At 43.6% G+C, this 23,161-nt stretch overlaps 1 protein-coding gene across 1 annotated transcript in view; it reads right to left on the reverse strand.

Moving 5' to 3' along the window:
- Nucleotides 1–20,713: 20,713 nt before the first annotated feature.
- The window catches only part of LOC126355492 (synaptic vesicular amine transporter-like), a 103,808-nt gene continuing 101,360 nt past the window's right edge, over nt 20,714–23,161 (reverse strand). The window contains exon 11 of the mRNA XM_050005809.1: nt 20,714–20,816. Within this exon, the coding sequence (XP_049861766.1) occupies nt 20,721–20,816 (96 nt within the window). The 3' untranslated portion in view covers nt 20,714–20,720. The remainder of the gene's footprint in view (nt 20,817–23,161) is intronic.

Here is a 23,161-nt window from a genome sequence, read left to right on the forward strand (position 1 = left end):
AAAGGCACTTGCGTCGGTCTGCTGCCGTAGCTCATTAACACCAAGTTTCTCAGCACAAACCTGACAGATACGTAGGCCGTACGTCCCACATTGATTTCTGGGGCTATTTCACGCAGTGTTACTTTTGTATTAACACAGAACTCTACACAGACGCCGCTGCTCTCGGTCGTTAAGTGGAGGCCGTCGGCCACTGCGTTGTCCGTGGTGAGAGATAATACCTGAAATTTCTCTTGACACTGTGGATCTCAGAATGTTGAACTCGCAAACGATTTCCGTAATGGAATATGCCATGCTTCTAGCTCCAACTACTATTCCGCGTTCAGAATCTGCTAATTTCCGTCGTGCAGCCATAATCCCGTCGGGAATCTTTCCACATAAATCACCCGAGTACAAATGACAGCTTCACCAATGCCCTGCCCTTTTATAGCTTGTGTACGTGATAATGCCGCTTCAATGTCAAGAAATACTCAAATACGCGTCAGCAGACGTCCGTAAACGATAATATGCGCGATATATTTATTTACTACGCTCTTTGTTACAAATTTGTAACTACTTTTATGGTGATTTTAGCTAGAAGTATTAGTTATAGAGCCGGCCGCGGTGGTCTCGCGGTTCTAGGCGCGCAGTCCGGAACCGTGCGACTGCTACGGTCGCAGGTTCGAATCCTGCCTCGGGCATGGATGTGTGTGATGTCCTTAGGTTAGTTAGGTTTAAGTAGTTCTAAGTTCTAGGGGACTAATGACCACAGCAGTTGAGTCCCATAGTGCTCAGAGCCATTTGAACCATTAGTTATAGAAGACCAGTAATATTATACTTGTCATTTTAAAATGTCACTGCTAGGGCTTCCCAAATCTTTGCAGAACGCTCTCGCGTTTACGTTTGTCTTCCGGCTGGACAAAAAACGTTATCTTTAAAAAAAAATGAAATGTTGGGCGGAAGTAAAACGTCCTGGGGCAGCTTTTGTCATTTCCCGCCATTTTCATTATGCTGAATCCCTCAGAAAATCAACTGAATTACGAAGAGAAACTCTTTTCTCTAAATAACAGCTAAAATTTACCACAAGCTCTCAAGCAAAATAATTTACTTCTCTAGGGAATTCCATAGTTGCTACTATCAAATGCTTTAGAGATATGTCATTCAGAATCACAACTGCTCAATTTCATAATTTTAATATTTTGTCGCATTCTCAATGAATGTATAAGTAGGAATCTGATTTTTTGACGTCCGAAAATCTTCCGTTAACGAAATGTATGCGCGTTATTCGAAGAGAAAGATACGAAAATTTTTTCATGCGATTTGTGTTAACATCGTACATGAATCCCATTCCCTTGTCGCCTCCTTGCTGAGACGCTCTACGTTTGGAAGCCAGCTTCTTTACGATGGGTGAGTCAGTGAGCGTGACGAGGTGTCTCCACGAATAACATTGCACAGCGGAAGTAAGAGGAATCTGTTTTCCTTTTCTGCTTTCGTCATCAGGCTTTTGGCTAGTTTTATGTAGCTCGCCGCAAATTCCTCTCCTGTGCCAACCTCTTCATCCTAGGGTAGAACTTATAGTTGACGTCCTCAGTTATTCGATGGATATACAGGGTGATTATAACTAAAGTCAAACTTTCAAAACGCTGTAGAAATAACGCCACTGGTCAGAATGGAGTCTAATTGGAACGGAATACTATCGGAGAAGAGGGAAAACGTATGGCAGAAGAAGAATAAAATAGTGTGAAAATGTATCAGTAAAAGCAGCTGGATGTGTCAGAACACGTCAATGAAAACACCTGTCATGCGGACGACCCATTGAAGTTGGTATAAACAAGCCGGGTACACAGCTTTTCCTCCTTTTGCATCTGCGACGTTCGCCATGACTATCTCAATGCAGGATCGCGCTCTGCTTGTAAAGCTGTGTTACAAGAATGATTACTGTGTACATAACGCTCTGCAGAAGTTCCGGACACTGAAGGGTTTGACAAAAGGGGTTGGTCTGATGACTGCCGTCGATCTGGAGAAAATCATTTGGAAATTCAAAACGACGGGTTCTTTTGATGTGCAACCTGGTAGAGGGAGGAAACTAATTGATTCGACGTCAGTGGAAGCAGTGGCCACAGCAGTGCAGAAGGACACGAGCAGTGGTGTGCAAACGTATGGTGCAAGGAAAAGTGCCCGAACATTGGACGTACCCGTGAGCACGGAGCGTAAAATCCCACAAAAAATCCTTCTTTGCTATCCATTCAAAATTACCTATGTGCACGAGTTGTTTCCTGTTGACTTGCCAGCAAGAGAGACAGTCCCTTTAGAATTTTCTTGCTCGCATGGAAGTGGACAATGATTGCTAGTGGAAGATTTTGTGGACAGACGAAGCCCACATCCGCCCGATAGGATATGTCAATACACAGAACTGTCGAATATGGGCAATGGAGAATCCACACGCAAATCAACCAGTACCAATCCTGAAAAGGTCACTGTGTGGTGAGGTTTTACGGAATCTTTTATCATAGGGCCATATTTCTTACAAGAGACAGGTGTTTCCGGTACTGCTACCTGTACCGTCACTGGTAGGTGCTGTGAGTGTCTTTTGCACAACCACGTCATTCCTACTATCCAACAGCATGGATGTGTGGTTGGGATCATTTTTATATGAGATGACGCCCCTCCGCATATTGTAAATCCAGTTAAGTAGCTGCTAAAACGCCATTTCAAAAATGCTAGAAATATCAGCCGCCATTTCCCTACAGCCTGGCTATCCCGATCACTTGATCTTAATCCGTGTGACTTCTGGCTGTGGGGCTATCTGAAAGATGTTGTGTTCAGTGTTCAGATTGCAAACTATGCATTGACGGCACGCATTGCGCAACACATTCTGAAATTGACTCCGGAAACATTTCGATCAGTTGCGGAACATGCTGTTTATCAATTTCAACTTGTTGCAGAAAACGATGGATATCATATTGAACATGTTTTGCCAGTCACTAGGAAATAAATAATCGGATTTAATTTTGATTGATGCTTTTATGCGGTTTTTTGCCTCAGGACAATTAAAAAGCGATTTTTTCCCTTCCGATGGGATATGACCTTACCGTGGTGGATGGGCTTACGTAGCTAACAGCATCACACCTGTATACCCGTACAGACTGAGTAGTACAGTTTGTTTAAGGCCAAACGTACATCTTAGGTATTGATGTATGATTCATTTGTCATTTGTAGTCGACCACTATCAAATTGATGCTTACAGCGTCATCTATTGCTACATTTTGTGACTATTGCTACATTTTGTTACTATTCCGTCTGCCATACGGTTTTCCGCTTCTCCGATAATAATCCGTTGCAATTTGACGTCATTCTGACCAGTGGTGTTATTACTACAGCGGTTTGAAAGTTTAACTTTAATTACGATCACCCTGTATTTCAGTGCCTGTCTTCCCCTACAGTTTGTACTGTCTACATCTCGGTCACGTTCCGTCCCCTTACGTCTTAACACTCGTCGCGCCGCCCTGTCCCTTGTGCTTGGCAATGCACGCGCTCGTTGTTCCGGAGCGGCCGGAGGGCGGCGTGGCGGCCGCACAGAGTGGCATCTCCGCCGCGGCTCCGCGGGCTTGCAGCGGTGACAACGTCTGTGACGTCACCACGAGTCTCGGCGCGGCCACGGCCATGTCATCTGTTCTCCCCTCAGGCGGCGTCGTGGAAAAATAAGATGCGGTCCGATCTAGTTCACGGCTTACGCAACTGCTCCAAATAGAATGTGGCTGGCGTTCGGATGGCACTGACCAATTTCACAGGCAACCGCCTCACGTTCTCTGCTGCAGTCGTTTCTTTGTGGAACCCCTGCACCCAGAAATCTATTTCCTGAACTGAATCAGACTTGCAGAAAGAGATTTTCACTATGCAGCGGAGTGCGCGCTGATATGAAACTTCCTGGCAGATTAAAACTGTGTGCCGGACCGAGAATCGTACTTGAGACCTTTGCCTTTCGCGGGGAAGTGCTCTGCCAACTGAGCTACCCAAGCACGAGTCACGCCCTGTCCTCACATCTTTACTTCTGCCAGTATCTCGTCTCCTACCTTCCAAATCAGTCTTCCTCAATTCCCTACAGTGGTGCGGCCGCAATGTAAAATTGATTAGTGTCTATTTTTTGTATATTCATTGTCACGATATTTTAATGTCATGTTTTATAGCGACGGATTCTGAGCTAACATCATCTTTCTCTTCATGAGTACATAATGTAAGTCATGACAATTCAAGTAGCGTCAACTACATCTGATTATGAAATTACGGAATATATAGCATCTCTCATTGTTGTATACCTTGTAACACGATGGGCGTTCAATTAGTGATGCAACACACTTTTTCTCGGCCAATTTCAGTAGAAAAAATGTGGAATTTGTTCTGGGACAAAGTGGAAAATTCTTACTTCAGCCCCTACAGTTTATGAAGTTTCAAGAGGTGCCGGCGCTATACGTAGCGTTCAAAATAGTGTCTGTAACGGAGATGTTTTGCAAGCAGAGAGCTGTCACTGAGTTTCTTTTTCGGAGAACCAGAGCATAGCAGATACTCATAAGCGGTTTCAGAATGTCTACGGAGACGTGGCAGTAAACAAATGCACAATAAGTCGCTAGGCGAGGCGTCTGTCACAATTTCGCGCAAGTCTGTTTCGGTCTCCCGTGTGCCGGGCGGCCTGACACAGTTGTGACTCCAACAGTGTTGGAACGTGTGGACACTCTCATTCGAGGTGATCGACAGATCACAATCAAACACTTCGCTGCTCAACTGGACGTCCCCGTTAGTAATGCATACACAATCGTCCACCTGTTGGGGTGGCTGGGTTCCTCGCTGGCTAACGGAAGACCACACAGAGCAATGGAGGATCACCTTTGCGGAATTGCTTGTGCGTTACGAGGCTGATGGTGACAATTTTTTGTCAAACATCGTCACAGGCGATGATACATAGATTCAGCACTTCGAACCGGAAGCAAAACGGCATCTTCAGATGGTAAAGTTATGGCGACGGTCTTCTGGGACTCTGAAGTGGTTATTCTGTTTGATGTACACCCTCAAGGTGCAAAGGTCAACTTTGAAGTGTACTGTGCTATGTTTAGGAAATTGAAGAATCGACTTCAAGGTGTTCATCGCCACAGGCAACAGAGCATGCACAATGTCGGCACTAATACAGTGTATATCCACCTTTCGCAGCAATGCAGGCTGCTATTCACCCATGGAGACGATCGTAGAAATGCTGGATGTAGTCCTGTGGAACGGCTTGCCATGCCATTTCCACCTGGCGCCTCAGTTGGACCAGCGTTCGTGCTGGACGTGCAGACCGCGTGAGACGACGCTTCATCCAGTCCCAAACATGCTCAATGGGGGACAGATCCGGAGATCTTGCTGGCCAGGGTAGTTGACTTACACCTTCTAGCGCACGTTGGGTGGCACGGGATACATGCGGACGTGCATTGTCCTGTTGGAACAGCAAGTTCCCTTGCCGGTCTAGGAATGGTAGAACGATGGGTTCGATGACGGTTTGGATGTACCGTGCACTATTCAGTGTCCCCTCGACGATCACCACAGGTGTACGGCCAGTGTAGGAGATCGCTCCCCACTCCATGATGCCGGGTGTTGGCCCTGTGTGCCTCGGTCGTATGCAGTCCTGATTGTGGCGCTCACCTGCACGGCGCCAAACACGCATACGACCATCATTGGCACCAAGGCAGAAGCGACTCTCATCGCTGAAGACGACACGTCTCCATTCGTCCCTCCATTCACGCCTGTCGCGACACCACTGGAGGCGGGCTGCACGATGTTGGGGCGTGAGTGGAAGACGGCCTAACGGTGTGCGGGACAGTAGCCCAGCTTCATGGAGACGGTTGCGAATGGTCCTCGCCGATACCCCAGGAGCAACAGTGTCCCTAATTTGCTGGGAAGTGGCGGTGCGGTCCCCTACGGCACTGCGTAGGATCCTACGGTCTTGGCGTGCATCCGTGCGTCGCTGCGGTCCGGTCCCAGGTCGACGGGCACGTGCACCTTCCGCCGACCACTGGCGACAACATCGATGTACTGTGGAGACCTCACGCCCCACGTGTTGAGCAATTCGGCGGTACGTCCACCCGGCCTCCCGCATGTCCACTATACGCCCTCGCTCAAAGTCCGTCAACTGCACAAACGGTTCACGTCCACGCTGTCGCGGCATGCTGCCAGTTTTAAAGACTGCGATGGAGCTCCGTATGCCACGGCAAACTGGTTGACACTGACGGCGGCGGTGCACAAATGCTGCGCAGCTAGCGCCATTCGACGGCCAACACCGCGGTTCCTGGTGTGTCCGCTGTGTCGTGCATGTGATCATTGCTTGTACAGCCCTCTCGCAGTGTCCGGAGCAAGTATGGTGGGTCTGACACACCGGTGTCAATGTGTTCTTTTTTCCATTTCCAGGAGTGTATTATGAACGTTCTGTACGTTGCACTCAAGTGAGCTGGGGGAGGGGTGGGGGCAGAGTACAGCTACCGAATAACTGTAAACGCCAACTTAACTTTTCTGTCAGTTTTGTTAATCGAGTATCGAAACTTTTTGAACTGACTGGGTGTCGTTGCGACTTCGACTGACTGATATCAGTGAATGTTTCGTTTCAATGCTCACCGAATTCAAGGAGTAGATTAATATTTGAAACACTGCTCTTCAAAACGTAAGGACGAGCTAGGTAACGAAACATAACATATTAACTGCCCTGGGGGAATGAATGAAAGTGCCGGAACATATTGCCAGAGGTCTTCCAGTCGTGCACAGGAAGTTGGACGTCATATGGCTTGAGGTGAGCGTTATTGTAATGCCAACTGCAACAGTTGCAGGAACGGGAAAAGACAGTGTACGTCAATCAGTGAGCAGTTACCGTGCAGTGTGGCGTTGGCCATTACAAAATGTCTCTGGAACAACGTTTGGATGACTTCAAGTGGGAAAGAGTCATTGGGAAACAGAAGTGTGAGAAGTGTAACCCAAAGTTTGCTAATGCTCATGGAGTAGTTTTACGCCATGGGGACCGTTCCGAACCACAGGCGCTGATCTCCGAAGGAGAGGAGGTGGTCGAGCACGGCCAGCCACAGCAGCAGGTGACCGCTGCACTGTGCAACAGACAATAAGGCACCCACGTATAACAGCGGCTGCAATTGCAACCACATTTAACAGGACTGCAATGAATGCAGTCTCACGCTCCACAGCAGCACGGCGACTGCATGCTGCAGTTCTCTTTGTTCGATGACCAGTAAGTTGTGTTCCGTTGACATCCGTTCATCGGTGGCATCGTTTTCGATGGTGCCAAGAGCATAGGGACTGTACTGACGAGGAGTCCCGTGTTCTTTTCGGATAACATCAGTTTCAGCCCGGGTAGTGATTCTGGACGTACCCTCATGTGGTGAGAGGTGGTAACACGTAATGAACCCAGAACCTTGGTCGAGAATGATCGTTTTGGTGCTCCAGATGTTACAGTGAGGGGAAGCATAATGTTCCATGGGTGTACTGACGTCCAAATCTTTGAACACGGTACACTCACCGTTCATCCTTACTGCGTCACTGTAATCCTCTACTACGTGCGTCGTTTCAGCAGTGCTTTCGGTCCCGACATCATTTTTACGGATGACGATGTGCGACCGCATCTAAGAGCGCAGGTGGAGAAGCTCTTGCAATCAGAGGCTATTTCTCGAATGGACTGGCCTGCCCATTCTGATAACTTAAACCTATTGAGCACTCGTGGAATGCGGTGAGGAAATGTATTATAGCAAGGCCACATGCACCAACTGCCATCCAGCAATTGTCAACCGCGCTGCTGGAGAAATGGAACGCTCCTTACCAACGTTCTGGCCAGCATGGAAGCACGTTGCAGAACATGCACTGCCGTCCGTGAACATCACATACCCTGTTGAAAACCGTATCCTGCCTTTTGTACTGTCCAGGGAGTTATCATAAATCGCTTTATTTTAGTGTTATTATTGCATCTGAATAAAAGTGTCATTCCTGTTCGTCTCATTGCATATTTCTTTCAGTTATCTTCTCTACTGTATTGTACTGTACTGTAGCAGTTCATCCAGTGTGTGGTCCAAGTTTCATCGAACTATGTTACTTGGCGGTAACACTTCGTGCGAAAGTTACTTTCGTCCTTAAATTTTGGACATCAGATGTAAGTTGCGAGACACCCTTCTGATGATGTTTACGCTTTTATTCCTATCTCGGCTACAATATCTACGTACCTTGTGCAGCTGGTGTCATCGAAAGTCGACGGATATGCATTATGAGCGAATGAATGAGACTCGTTTGCGTAGCAGCGTGTTTGTGTTGTGGTATGGACGTCCACGCACTAGATAGAGATAACAGTACACTGCGCTGTTTCACAATCTCTCAGCCGTCGTCCATAATTCAAGAAGATTTATGACAGCTAGGTCCAAGGATAATACATCTCACTCGTCAAAGATGCGCTCAACAAGACTGCGGTCATGCAATGTGGATAACGCAGGCCACACACACACACACACACACTGAAACGAGTCACCTAGTCTCTTTAGTATCGTTTCATAAATGTCGGATATGTATCACGTGCAAATGTGCTCATAATCTCGAGCTCGCACTGTGTTTAATTCTACCAAATTGTATGACAAGCCTTTGAAGGAGAGAGAAGCCCACCTCTTCATTTACCTAATTTGTTTAAGACCTATTTCTACTCACTTTCCTTTCCAGAATGAATGGATGATTGAACAAGAGAATGAGTGCTGTTCAGATGTAACTGCGGGCAAAGTGGAGTCAGTAATGTAGAGTTTGTGTGTCTTGCCAATTTAACTTGGTGGAAGGAGATAGGAAAGAGAAGGGAGCAGTGACTGCGGCTAGTTCAGTGAGGTACAGGATTGTTGTTGGCTGTCTGCTGCTTAGCGGGATTCTGTCTGCAACCTGTCCAAGTGCGAGGCCGTTCGGGCACGCGGTTTTCACTTCAAAAATGTTTAAATGTGTGTGAATTCCTAAGACACCAAACTGCTTAGGTCATCGGTCCCTAGACTTAAGCACTACTTAAACTAACTTATGCTAAGAACAACACATACACGCCCATGCCCGAGGGAGGACTCGAACCTCCGGTGGTAGAGGGCGCCATCCAGGAGATGGCGCCTTAAAGCACGCTGCCACTTCGCGAATTCTCACTTCATTCTTGTTCCGACAGCGTAGCTGTAAGATACAGACGTGCTTTAGTGAGCAGCTTGGTCAGGATATGAAGGTATAAGAATGAGTTAATGTAGTTTGCAGGAGTGTTTAATCCATTTCACCTCCATTTTGTTAGGGAAGTAATCCGCAGTATCTTGTTGTAGTTCATTTTTCTGAATTTCGAATGTTGAGTGTGATGTGATAGGATGCGCCTTGTTCCATCAGTACGAGCTCCACCTGCGAATTTGGTTGGCAGTGCGAGATTCCCACCAACCACTTATTCATTCATTTTATTTCGAATCTTTCATGGTCCGTATACTGAATCGTTGTATGATGTCTCAGCCTTTGTCCTGCAGTACAGAGTGGTTAGGTATGGTGTATAAATGCATTCAGTGATTATCAGTTGCCTGCTAGTGGCGTGTTTCCGCATATCACGCATGAATCTTTATTTAAATAATAGTTTATCGCGACTTATTGAAAGTGAATGTCACTCACCCAACGTGCTCGCATTTTACTAGCTGTCATTTAATACTGATGAGAACATTGTAGATGCTAGGTTTCACCAAGGGGGAATTTGTTCTCCAATTTCCAGATTTTAAAAGGAATTCTTGAGTTCTAGTACCGATGCTGACTCTGATGGTTACTTCAATGTTCTACAAAATTTGTTTGAAGAGGTAGACGTTTCCGCTCTCTGTACATGTGTGTGAGTGGATTCGTTGTGTTATTGCGCCTTCATGAGCACGTGACTATCCTCACTCCCCGTAGAGTTATTACCATTATGTCATACATATTAAAGGATCTACGTCTAATTCAAGTCACGATTCGGAGTTTGATGGTTCAGTTTACTTTCCTTCTTCTTCTTTTCCGTGTGATGCATTTATAGAATAAATTATGTCCACTTACGGTTTTTTCTGCTTCATAAGATATTCCCTTAATGCTAAGTAACACCGATCAACTGTGGAATCCAGCATGCCCAGATCAAGTAGATCAACAGATGTGTGTGCGCTGTAAACAGTCAAGTTTCAAATTAAAGAATAATTAAGTAAGTGATCCTTGCGAGCAACCCCGTAAAATCCCTTTTCTGTTATTTGCTTGTTGACATCACAATTATCCATTGCGCTAAACGGTTCTGTTTTTAATGATGGGCCACACGCACACACAAGAATCAGGATGTTCGTGGAGTGTCCCTCAAAGGATTCTGACGCAGTTCAGGGACGACGAAGTTTTGCAGTATCCGGAGGCACAGGTTGTATGATGGCAAATGAATCGTAACCCGGTGTTTACTGATTCACTTTTTATGCATTTCGTAGTGTACCAGTATACAGATGTATCTGCATTTAGACACATACTCCGAAAGGCACGACACGGTGCGTGGTGGACAGTACTGTGTACCACTGGTAGTTATTTCCTTCCCGTTCCACTCGCAAATACAAGGTGAACATTAATAAAACAGACGGACTGCAAGGATGGATACCTGACTGGAAATGGAAGATAAAAGGTCGTCTGAATAAGTGTTCGGAAAAGCATCGTTGCCACCGTAAATGGTGCTGACGAATGATGGTTCCTCTGACTACGTGGCGTGTGTTCCTTGTGTGTCGCAGGCTGTGTGATTGACGCAGCGTACTGAAAGCAGTAGAATGGTCCTGTAATCATGTCGGGAACAAGCCGGGATGGAAACGGTCAAGAGGCAGCAAGACTATACCAAAACAAGTGCACTCACAGACATCAACCGTATCACACAACATTGCAAGTCCTTTTTGGGCGTTTGTGCAATAATAGGTCCTATCAGACAGACGAACGTGCAGGTAGGCGGCGGACTGTTCATACATCTACACCTACATGGATACTCTGCAAATCACATTTAAGTGCCTGGCAGAGGGTTCATCGAACCACCTTAACAATTCTCTATTATTCCAATCTCGTATAGCGTGCGGAAAGAATGAACACCTCTATCTTTCCGTACCAGCACTAATTTCCCTTATTTTATCTTGGTGATCATTCCTCCCTATGTAAGTCAGTGCCAACAAAATATTTTCGCATTCGGAGAAGAAAGTTGGTGATTGGATGTCGTGAGAAGATTCCGTCGAAACGAAAAACGCCTTTCTTTTAATGATGCCCATCCTAAATCCTGTATCATTTGTGTGACACTCTCTCCCATATTTCGCGGTAATACAAAACGTGCTGCCCTTCTTTGAACTTTTTTGATGTACTCCGTCAGTCCTATCTGGTAATGATCCCACACCGCGCAGCAGTATTCTAAAAGACGACTGACAAGCTTAGTGTAGGCAGTCTCCTTAGTAGGTCTGTTACATTTTCTAAGTGTCCTGCCAATAAAACGCGGTCTTCCGTTAGCCTTCCCCACAACATTTTCTATGTGTTCCTTCCAATTTAAGTTGTTCGTAATTGTATTACCTGGGTATTTGGTTGAATTTACGTCTTTTAGTTTAGACTGATTTATCGTGCAACCGAAGTTTAACAAGTTCCTTTTTGCATTCATGTGGACGACCTCGCACTTTTCGTTATTTAAGATCAACTGCCACACTTTTCGCACCATTCCGATATTTCTTCTAAATCGTTCTGCAGTTTGTTTTGATCTTCTGATGACTTTATTAGTCGATAAACGACAGCGTCATCTGCAAACAACCTAAGGCGGCTGCTCAGATTGTCGCCCAAATCGTTTATATAGATAAGGAACAGCAAAGGGCCTATAACACTACCTTGGGGAACGCCAGAAATCACTTCTGTTTTACTCGACGACTTTCCGTCAATTACTACGAACTGTGACCTCTCCGACAGGAAATCACAGATCCATTCACATAACTGATACGATTTGGACGACTGGGCTCTACAGGATATTGAGGAGAACCCTAGTACAAGCCCCAGCCAAGTGGCTCGCCAACATGGTGTAACCGAAAGCGCGATTATATGAATCCTGCGTTACATGCGCTATTATCCCTATCGCCTGCAATTCCACGGAGGCCACTCTGAACATCTGTTGCGACGTAGATGCGATGCGTTTCTGTACGGTATTCCACGACGACTTCGTGTCGTTGCACTTACACCGTCCACCTCCGGACACAGGTTCGTAGGACCTTTTTTCCTTCATTTCCAGTCTGAAATCCGTTCCTGCAGTTTGTCGGTTTTGTTAATGTTTACCCTATATAGCGAGGGGAAAACTACTATCTACATGCCTCCGTAAGAGCCCTAATTTGTCCTATCTTATCTTCGTAACCCATACCCGAAGTTTATGTTGGCGGCAGTAGAATCGTTCTGCAGTCAGTTTCAAATGCCGGTTATCTAAATTTTCTCAGAAGTGTTCCTGGAAAAGAATGTTACCTCCTCGCCGGGATTCCCATTTGAGTTCCCGAAGCCTCTCCGTAACACTTGCATATTGTTGGAGCCTAACGGTAAGAAATCTAGCAGCCTACCTCTGAAATGCTTCGATATCTTCCTATAACCCGACCTGGAACGTATTCCAAACACTGGAGCAGTACTCAAGAATAGGTCGCACTAGTGTCTTTCATGCGGTCTCCTATACAGATGCACCACACTTTCCCAAAATTCTCCCAGTAAACCGAAGTCGACCATTCTCCTTCCCTACTGCAATCCTCACACACTCGTTCCATTTAAAATCTCTCTGCACCCTTACGTCCAGGTACTTAAACGCCGTGACTGTGTCAAGCAGAACGCTACTAATGCTGTACCTGAACATTGCAGGTTTGTTTTCTCTACTCATCCGCACTAGCTTACATTTTTCTACATTTAGAGAACGTCGCCAGTCATCCCATCAACTAGAATTTTTGTATACAACATCTTACATGCTACTACAGTCACTCAACTTCGACAAGTTACCGAACACCACTGCATTGTGAGCAAACAACCGCAGATTACTGCCCACCCTGTCCACCAGATTACTTACGTATCTAGAAAATAATAGCGGTCCCAGAACCCTTCCCTGGGTGAATCCTGACGATACTCTTACATCTGGTGAACACTGGCAGTCGAAGACAACATACTGCGCTCTACTACTTAAGAAGTTTTCGAGCAACTCACATATCTGGGAACCTACTACATATGCTCGTACCTTCCTTAATTGTTTCCAGTCGGGCACCGTGCTTTCCGGAAATGTAGGAATGCAGAATCTGCCTTTTGCCCTTCATCTATGTTTCACAGGATACCGTGTGAGAAAAGGGGAAGCTGAGTTTCGCACGACCGATCCTTTCTAACGAAGTTTCAGTACAACCGGCCTTTTTCCCTACTTCATTCATTGTTTCCCAATTCATGCTAATCTCTGTTAAGTGAACAGAAGATATACATATGTTGTATGATGCCTTCTATTTTCCGGAGCGTGGAGGTGATTCTCAATAGTATGCCTACTCACAGGTTCTGGCTGTCCAGTACTTAAATTTCTAGTGATTATCTGCAATTCGCCCTTTAGGGGAAGGTGAGGAAAAGTGGCCACTGTAAGAGAAATCGAATGTTCCACAAGGCGGGGCTACTGATAGAAGCTTACCGTTTACTCACTTTGAATCTGCATTTTGTAAGGTATCACATCAAATATTTGTATATTGAAAAAAATATATATATTTATAGGAACTATGTACATTTTATGAAGATTTATGTGGGGACCACTTCTCCGTGCCTAAGGGGTAATATGGTCAGTGTCTTTGAAACAGGATCCGGTGTTTTTTGCGACCGCGATAGCCGAGCGGTTCTAGGCGCTTCAGTCCGGAACCGCGCTGCTGCTACGGTCGCAGGTTCGAATCCTGCCTCGGGCATGGATGTGTGCGATGTCCTCAGTTTAGTTAGGTTTAAGTAATTCTAAGTACTAGGGGACTGATGACCTCCGTTGTTAAGTCCCATAGTGCTCAGAGCAATTTGATCATCAGTCCCCTAGAACTTAGAAATACTTAAACCTAACTAACTTAAGGATATCACACACATCCATGCCCGAGGCAGGATTCGTACCTGCGACCGTAGACGTCTCGCGGTTCCAGACTGTAGCGCCTAGAACCTATCGGCTACTCAGGCCGGCAGCCATTTGAAACCGTGTTTGTTGTTCTGATTTTCGAACATATTTTCTAGACATCTTGATAACTTAGAAAGAAACAATACTCAGCGGCTCCAGCTGAACGTTTACAAATGGAGTTCTGTATTAGGGCATAACGAATGGGTGTTGAATAACATACATTAATTCAAAACCAGCGCAAAGCTGTAGAATGACGAATTGTAGTTTTATATGTAAAAGGGTTTAGAAGTCAATGTGATCTGTAGTGTTCTACCTGTTATATGGAAGTATTATGGGGGTACACACCTTGGTCACTTTTCGTGACTGAGCGCCGTGTCAACGTTACTGGTTTACGGAAACAACAGGGTACTACTTTTGTAGGCCAAAAGATCCTGTTTAAAAAGTGATATAGTAAAAAAGTATTACGCCACGTACTGTGTAATTAAGGTAACAAGAACAATATAAACGATTTACCTTACGTTAGATGGCTAATAATCAGATAAGTTTTAAAAAATAACACAAGATTCCTCTGTCAAACTCACTGACAAGAATGATTGCGTAGGTTAGAACTTCACAAGGTGACTCGAATATGGACTGTCTCATGCAGCGCGGGTCCATGATCTGTGGCCATGAAGTGCGCTGATATGGTGCACCTTGCGTGTCCTTTCTCGGACTGCCACAGCGTCACCCAGTACAAGCCCATTCAAGCGAGTCGGCCGTGGCGACAGCAGCGCTCACCAAAACAACAGATACAACTGTTTACGAGTACGTGTTTCATTGAGTGCACCGATTGTTGTTCTTCTGTTCCTTTCGTTCATTTAATGGCTATGCGTGGATGCTTTATAACTAGGGGCCGGATTTTAATGACAAGTAATGTCTTTTTCCTGAACTTTAGAGTGTATTCTATAACAATTTACACACGAATGCAGATATTGTGGTATAGAAAAACGTGTTTTTATTGTACCTCTAGGGTCATATTTACATATATTTTAGTAACAGGTTATATTTCGGCCAACTTTTGCCATAACAGATGCTATCTTCATATAGTTAAGGCTAACCGGCAAATGACCTTCTTCGGTGCGGGTGCACACAATTTGCCTGAACTCTTACGGGACTTGGTGGATTGTCTGCCACGAGTAATGGGTATAATGGCAGGGGCACTACGAATGTAGTGTGTGGACTATAAGTTGAGAATGTGGGTCTCACGGGGAGCGAACAAGGGATAAATCCCTGCAGTCGCGCTATCCTCTGTGCCCTTGGCGGCTCAGATGGGTAGAGCGTCTGCCATGTAAGCAGGAGATGCCGGATTCGAGTCCCGGTCGCGGCACACATTTTCAACTGTCCCCGTTGATGTTTATCAACTTCCGTCTGCAGCTAATGGTATTGATTTATTTGTAATTTCATTTGCCATAATAGGTCATATTTCGGTCAACGTTTGCCAAAAATGCAAATATCTGACGAATTTCAGAGGACACAAAAATAAAAACATGAAAACGTTGCTCACACGCCAATATTTCAGGTAATATTGCCACAAATAAACACAACAATTATCACAAAGCGTATCTATCACGACAATAGCAGGCAGGCCATGTAACACACTAGTCGGTTCGCTGATGTAATACATTGCTACGCGGGGTCGACAAAACGCTCTCGAAGCCAACAAAAGGGGCTTCCCACGAAATAAACATTGCACTCGTGGTAACACTATTCAGTTTGAATACAAAATAAGTTACATGTTGTCTTCCTTGTTTTTCGGCGTCTTATTTCTGTACTCGTAGTTACAGAACTTATATTGGTTAAAAAACGTCTTTTGCAGCTGTAATGAAAGTCATTCATTATAACCGCAACAAACGGTGTTTAACCTGTATAACTTACAAAGTAAGTGCTCCAGCAGCACCAAGTAGCGAATTTTTTTCGTGATTTTGTAGAGAAGTTCTTCAGCACTGATAGCAAAATGTTATTTTGTAAACTGTGTAAAATTAATGTTAGTGCAGAAAAGCGCTTCAATGTGCAGCAACACTGTAATATCGCCAAACATAGCAGCTAAATGAAGAGAAGTGCAGAAAATGACAGCAAACAATCTCTGTTATTAGAGCGGACAAATCCATCTTCAACCGCAAAATCATTCTTCAAGGGCTTGTGTGATGTGATGCTGTCCCATTGGAGAAGCTGAATAATCCACGTTTCATACAGTTTTTGGAGACGTGTACAACATATCTAGCTCCAGAGGAATCTACATTGAGAAAGAACTATTTGTCCGTATGCTACGAGGAGGTGCTACAAAATATGAATTCGTATTGCTGACCAAAAGGTGTGGGGCCTATAGATGAAACCACCGATGTGGGTGTGCGTTATGTTGCAAATGTTGTTGCTGGTGTTCTACTGAGGAAGAATGATTAGAGCAGAGACAACATTTTGCTGCCACTAACAGATGCTGCTACATACATGGCTAAAGCGGCCAAGGGGCTTCAGACTTTTTCCCTCAGTATGGTGTACCTCACTTGTCTTGTACACGCGTTACATAGAGTCGCAGAAGAGATGCATTCAAATTACCCTTATGCTGATTAATTAATTTCCGGTGGCAAGAAAATGCATGTGAGAGCTTCGCTACGGTCGCAGGAATAGAAGGAACAAGCATCTTCACTGATCTTTCCCCCTCAACCTGTTCTTACACGATGGAATTTTTAGCTTATGTTGCTGTATTACTGTACCAACTACAATAAAATAAAAACAAAATGAACTACAAATTGCGAAGTCGTCTCCAACGGAACCCTGGATAACCTGTTCTACAATGTGCAAAACTAGTATTAATCTTTCTGGCACTGCCACAAAATTTGAAGACAGTCAACTAAAGCGGGCCTGCAGTGACCTATCCGCCTCAAATATGCTCCTGTGACGTCCTGTGATGTGGAAGTGAGGTTTTCCAGGTACAAAACCATCCTCAGCGAAATGGAAAACAAAAAAATCCACCTTACAATCGAATGCAATTTTGTGGAAACTGAAAATTGACAGGATGTGTTAACTAATTTGGAATACTTTAAACAAGTGGTGTGCTGTAGTAAAAACATGGTTTTGTTATTTGGACAGGTGTTTTTCGTTCATTGAAATTAATTTTTTTCAGATAGATGCATACATTTGAAAAATAGGTGCTAACTAGTTCCAAAGACTTCGAAAATTAGGGACCATGTGCACAATTTGTTCAGAAGTTAATTTTGTATTACATAGTGTATAAAAAATACCAAGATAGTTTTTTAAGAAACTTAGGTAAAACCATATTTTATTTAAGATCATATTTGTATAAGCTTTACATCATAAATGTTTACATATTTCGCTGTTTTTTTAGGTCATTAAAATCCGGACCCTGTTTATAACTCTCCTCATTGACATCTCCTGCCTTTCCCGAGAGAGGCGGCGTATCGGATGGGGCTCTGGACTCTCACCCAGATGTCCTGGGGCTCACATCCTCGTCCATCCATCCAAGTCTAGTTCTTCCGAGGATTCCCTAAATAGCCAAAGCAAATGTTGGGATGGTTCTCTGAAAAGGACACGGCCATTTTCCTTCCGCGTCCAGACCTCGTGTTATTTCCCTAATGCCTCCACTTAGCTTTATTAGGTGCTCCACCTTACATTTTTTGTATTTAATTGCTCGTTTAATACTTTTCGTGCAAAGAAACTGTGAAGTAAGCATTCATAACAGTAGTTCTGTTGAACCATTTTACACCTTTTTCCAGCACTGGCACATTTTCCAAAACACCTTTCGATGCTATTTCTTCCTTCACTTATAACTGTCAAACTGCTCATCACGTCCTCAGAATTTTGATTTATTCATGTAAATCTTTCTGGATGCTTTAGTTTTCACAAAAATTAACGTTGTTCTCCTCAGTGAAGCCGATAACATGGTTTTACCTTACTTTAGTTTGACTAAAGATTTCATCTGGTTTGAAAACGTATTTGTCTTTCTTTCTGTGATAAGTTCTGACAAAGCGTGCAGTGCTAAGACTGAGATCCGAGGCTGTATGGACGAAGCTTTGTACTACATCATATCGTCGTTGCCAGACAAAAAGAAATGTTTATTTACCTGTACCACAGTGTGAAGTTATTAAATACAGTTATTAATACGTTGTCTTCACATTTCAACGCTGTCTTATCCGTCTAGGACCTGAATGAGAACTTCGTCACCATCCCCCACATTAATTCCTCTGGACATTCAGTTCGACTCACACTCCATACTGCATACTCAAGGACTCGTTGTGGTAACCGTTGCAGTTATCGTTTGGACGTATATACATTCCATGTCGTTTAAAAAGCGTAGCGGTGCAAGTAAAATTTGTTATAATTTGTTAAATTTCGGATTGGAATTAAGATAGTGTAGGTAGAAAGTATTGATACAAAATATAGGCTACCTTAATTTATTTCGGCAAGCAGTATGTGAGGTATGTAGAGGATTTAATATAGAGGTACACATCATGATATATAACTTCAGGAAACGGTTACAAAAGTTTAAAAAATGGAGTGCAGAATTTATGTTTCGCAAAAGCTAGCTCCAATAGTTTTTAATGAAACTTCAAAGTTTTTAATTCAGAATCGAGAGGAAGAATGCAAAAGATGTATCCCTGAATAACTAACACACAAATTGCAGGATATACATTTAATCAATTTTTAAAGGAAGTATGTGTTCTGTACCCATTTTCACCTATATTTACAAAAAAAAAAAAACTTGAAAAATATGAACATTAGAAAACAGACTGCATATTGTAAGGAAGTAGTTTATATGTCGACCATATGATACCAATTTTAATGGATACTTAGTTTTGGAACAATATTGTTACAAAAAGCAACTGATAAAGTAAAAATATTGATGACAATGATACCTTACATTACTTCGTTTGCTGGAAGCGTGTAGATAAACCACACTAGTCATATCATAGCGCATACCAAGCTGTTAACAGACTATGACAGAGAACAAACATGTCTCGAAATTATTTTGTAACGCGGCGGCAATTAAAAGATTATCACGTCGCATGATGCGGTTCAACGATATCTGGAGCAAATTGTTGACATAAATTCTCCAGAAAACATGATAAGCGAAGTTTCGAATGAAGAGTGGTCCGTTGCTGCACGAATGTAAGTGATTACGGTTCTTGCTAAGAGTGAGTAAGTGCCAAGAAAGCTTTTGGTGAATCAAAAAGGCTTTATTGTTAGAGAAACAGATCCATTGAAACGTGAAAAAATCAGGAGAAATGGGTAAGTAGGAAATTATGTATCTGAAGAAAGATTGAAAGGTTCGCATATGAGCAACTAAAGGAATTTAGGGCAAAGGAAATGCAGTGAACGTGAGGTAGAACCAAAACTTGCAGAACAGACTGAGCGGCGAATGAACCGAAACTTAGCACATTTATTGAGGACGCAACACAAAGTCAGTCAGTGTGAAATTTGGAGTTTTGCATGTGGTATCTGAAGTCCTAACGAAAACACCACAGTTATAAAACATAGACGTTATGAAGAAATACATAAAAGTATTTACATTACCCAGTTTTGAATAGTTATGAAGTAAAAATGATAAGTTTTTATTGGACCATAAACGACTATATTTTTAATCAGCCTAAATACATGATGTTAGGAGTGTAGCTACAGATATTGCCATCACTGCTAGCTTAATATGTACCGACTTCAGTGTGTAAGTTGTTTGTTTTCTCTGTGTCTAACAGACTTCCTGCAGACACATCAGCTAATTTATTACCTGATATTTTTTGCACGGTCGTAACTGCACCACGATCTGAACTATGCTTGTCAGTATAGACTACAGTAGCCTCGTGCATCCACGCTTCAATACCTAATCTGCTATCCAGGGGAAAATAAACGGCTTGCTAATTCCACTTGTACTATTCAATCTAAAAACATACTACGGGTAATAACGCTTAGTATTAATTATTGAAGTAAACACTGATATAATGTTTTTTAATTGATTGTCCTCGGATATCTCTAGAAATATCTGCACTTATATCTCTAACACCCTGTATAGTAAATAGATGTGCCTTTCAAGCATATCATGTTTATTCTTAGAAATGATTAGCATTCCACAGATAAGAAATTTCAGTAGAAAGCTAGAGGACTGAATGGACTCTGTTTATCACAGTCAGTATTTTATTTTCAGAATGAAATGTTCTGCAGAAAGCGATTGAATGCTTACATCAAGACGAATAAATAGAATAAGAGACAAATGTTTGGAAATTTTGACGTAATCTGTGTTGTGTAATCTCGCATGAGTTCATTCTTTTCTGTTGCACGAGACAGTAAACATGTAAAAATGAGGCTATGCGAGGGTTACGTGCATAGTGTGTGCCTGACGTTTCTTGTTAAGCAGTATATACTCTGTCAGAAGAAGTTCATTACATGAAGGTTGGGTGAGACGCGAACTGGTACGCGATGCGGTAAATCATGCCAGTGAGCGGGGACTTGGTCCCGCAGAGGGCCGCGGCGCGTCCCCCGCAGCTGGTGCGGTGCGGTCCCTCTGCCCTCTGCCCTCTGCCCTCTGCTGGCCGTCCCGCCCTCGCTCTCACTAGTCGCTGTCCTCGAAACGGTGGTACGAGAAGGCGGCCGCGCCGCGGCTCTTGTAGTCCGCGTGCTCTGCTGCCTGCTGGAGGCAGGGGGTCTCCTGCGGACAGAGCAAATGAGACGAAAATCAAAAGCTCAAACTGCCAAGTAAATGGTGTCATTGCAGATCCATTCAGTTCCAAGACGCTGCTACAGGCGGGTGTTAAATGACTGCGCGCAACGGAAAATAATAAACGCTAAAATGAAGATTTGGCCCTGTCTGACCACCCCCTGAAGCAGATCATAGGATCTCGTAGTGCTCTTTAACATATAAATTGCAACATAAACAGGAATGAATGATTAAGGGAACTAATTATACTAAATAATAAACGTAGTTGCTGCTTATACATTTATTGTATATTAAAAACAATCTTTATTACAAATGTTCATATTTCCTAACTAAAATTACTGATCCATTGAACAACTCTGCCCTTTTATTATGACAGCGCGATCTAATATAAATAACGCGAAATGACTGACATCGTCTATGTACCAAACACAAGAAGACACTACCTTTAAAGTTGATCTACAATGGAGTGCAACGTCAGTCGAAATAAATCCTACGTGATCACAGCTGTTTAGCCTTATAGCCCCTAATAAGTAAAAGCAATTAGCAATATCACCGTATGTACTGCGTCCGGTGCGTCGGAGTGATGTTTTTCGTGCACGTCTGTGACAATGGAAGAACTGCAGCCAGAAAATGAACTCTTTCAAAGAGTAGGACGGCTGAAGGCGGTCGTCTGAGTACTGTACTCTAATACTGTCTTCTCCTCTCTCTATTCTACAGACGAGAAATGCCAACTCCCAGCCACAAGGACGGAGTTCAGATAACGTCTCAACGTAAGTATAGGCAGAGGAAGTGCTCTCAACCACTGAACGCTGCGCACTCAACGACGACTTCCAACTCGCAGGCGAAGTCCAGAATCGTATAAGTTCGCAACAGTACAGTGCCCAACCGCTCTAACTTAAAAATCTCTTGAGAGCAAAGACAGCAAGTAATTACATACTAACAAGAAGCTGATACTGAGCGACCGTCACACACTGGAGCTCAAAACGGAAGACTGCCTCTCTCCAGCGCTGGTTTCCCAGCAAGGCTTGGCTCCCCACCATCGTAATTCCGAAAACTAATCATATTTCCGAAAGCACGGAATATTCTCCCTCTCTACAGATTCTTCCGAACGCCGACCGACAATATTTTAGTCTTTTGTCGTCCAGCGCGGAGGTTTGCGAGGAAAAACCTATACTCGTAAAATGGAACGCTTCTGAGTAAAAATCCTTGGAACTAACCCAGCCTGCGTGGTTTCCTAGGTGCAGCTTCTTCGTTCCTGTCACTTGCGTCCAAGATTTTCAGCGTTTTCGAAGTATAATCCTTCTGGTTCTTCCACAATACCGGCCGGTTGCGACTTTATTGTGCTCCAGCGCTTAGGTGCTACGACGTCCGTCTTGCTATTTCCTGTGTGTAAGAAGGAACAACACACCTGTCTGGGCCTTCCACCCAGGCTTCAGTTTCACCAACTGTTTCATTTCCACTGGCGTTCCAACCTATACTAGTATAGGCAATCATTCATTACGCAGTTTTCTATAATAAAGACACTCCGTCACCTTTCATGCAATAAGCGTTAACAATTATTTACAAGACGTACGTGACACTGTCAGTCTCCTTTATATATTCATATATACGATGTACAGCCTATCACATGATAGCAAATTGTGTGTGTAGATCACGGCAAAGTATGTGGATGAGTGCTTGTAAGGTGTGAATTTATAGCCACCTTACGTAGTTACGGAGGGGTAACAATTGTTCTGTGAACACAGGGGGAAAAAACTTACCAGCCGAGAGTAGGGCTCGGACGCTGGAGCTTTCTGTACAAATTTAATTACGTATACGGGCAGTTCATCAATTCCGGGAATCTAGGAGTTGGACGATTTTTTCCTCTTATCGAGATCATCGACACCGATACTGGCAAGATATCAGCCCCAGGGATTCCAAGACATCCGAGAATGTTTTAACTTCAAGTTCGAAGTTGGATAACAAATGACAAAAGAAAATTGTTTCCTGTGACATAATTAAAAATTAACAGTCTTCAGATTGTTCTATTACTTATACTTATACTTAAACCTTTCTTCTTGCCAAATTTCATTTTACGTCATGCGAAAGTACAATGTAGGTTTTAATGAGTAAGTTTGCGACTATCAATGTATTTGGCAGAAAGGACCGCATCTTTTTGTTCCATTGAACTAGAAGTTTACAGTTGTTACACCACCAAGTGCCTATAGACTGATAGAGCGGTGTTTTAACAGACGGGGGGAGGGATAGAGAGACAGTCGAAAAAAAGGACAAATTTTACTTTTTCTTGTAATATAATTACAGATCAACAGTTTTTGGTTGTCTTCCATTGTTGTAGT

Source organism: Schistocerca gregaria, chromosome 3 (genome assembly GCF_023897955.1).
Source record: "Schistocerca gregaria isolate iqSchGreg1 chromosome 3, iqSchGreg1.2, whole genome shotgun sequence".
In the NCBI taxonomy this organism is placed as follows: Eukaryota; Metazoa; Arthropoda; class Insecta; order Orthoptera; family Acrididae; genus Schistocerca; species Schistocerca gregaria.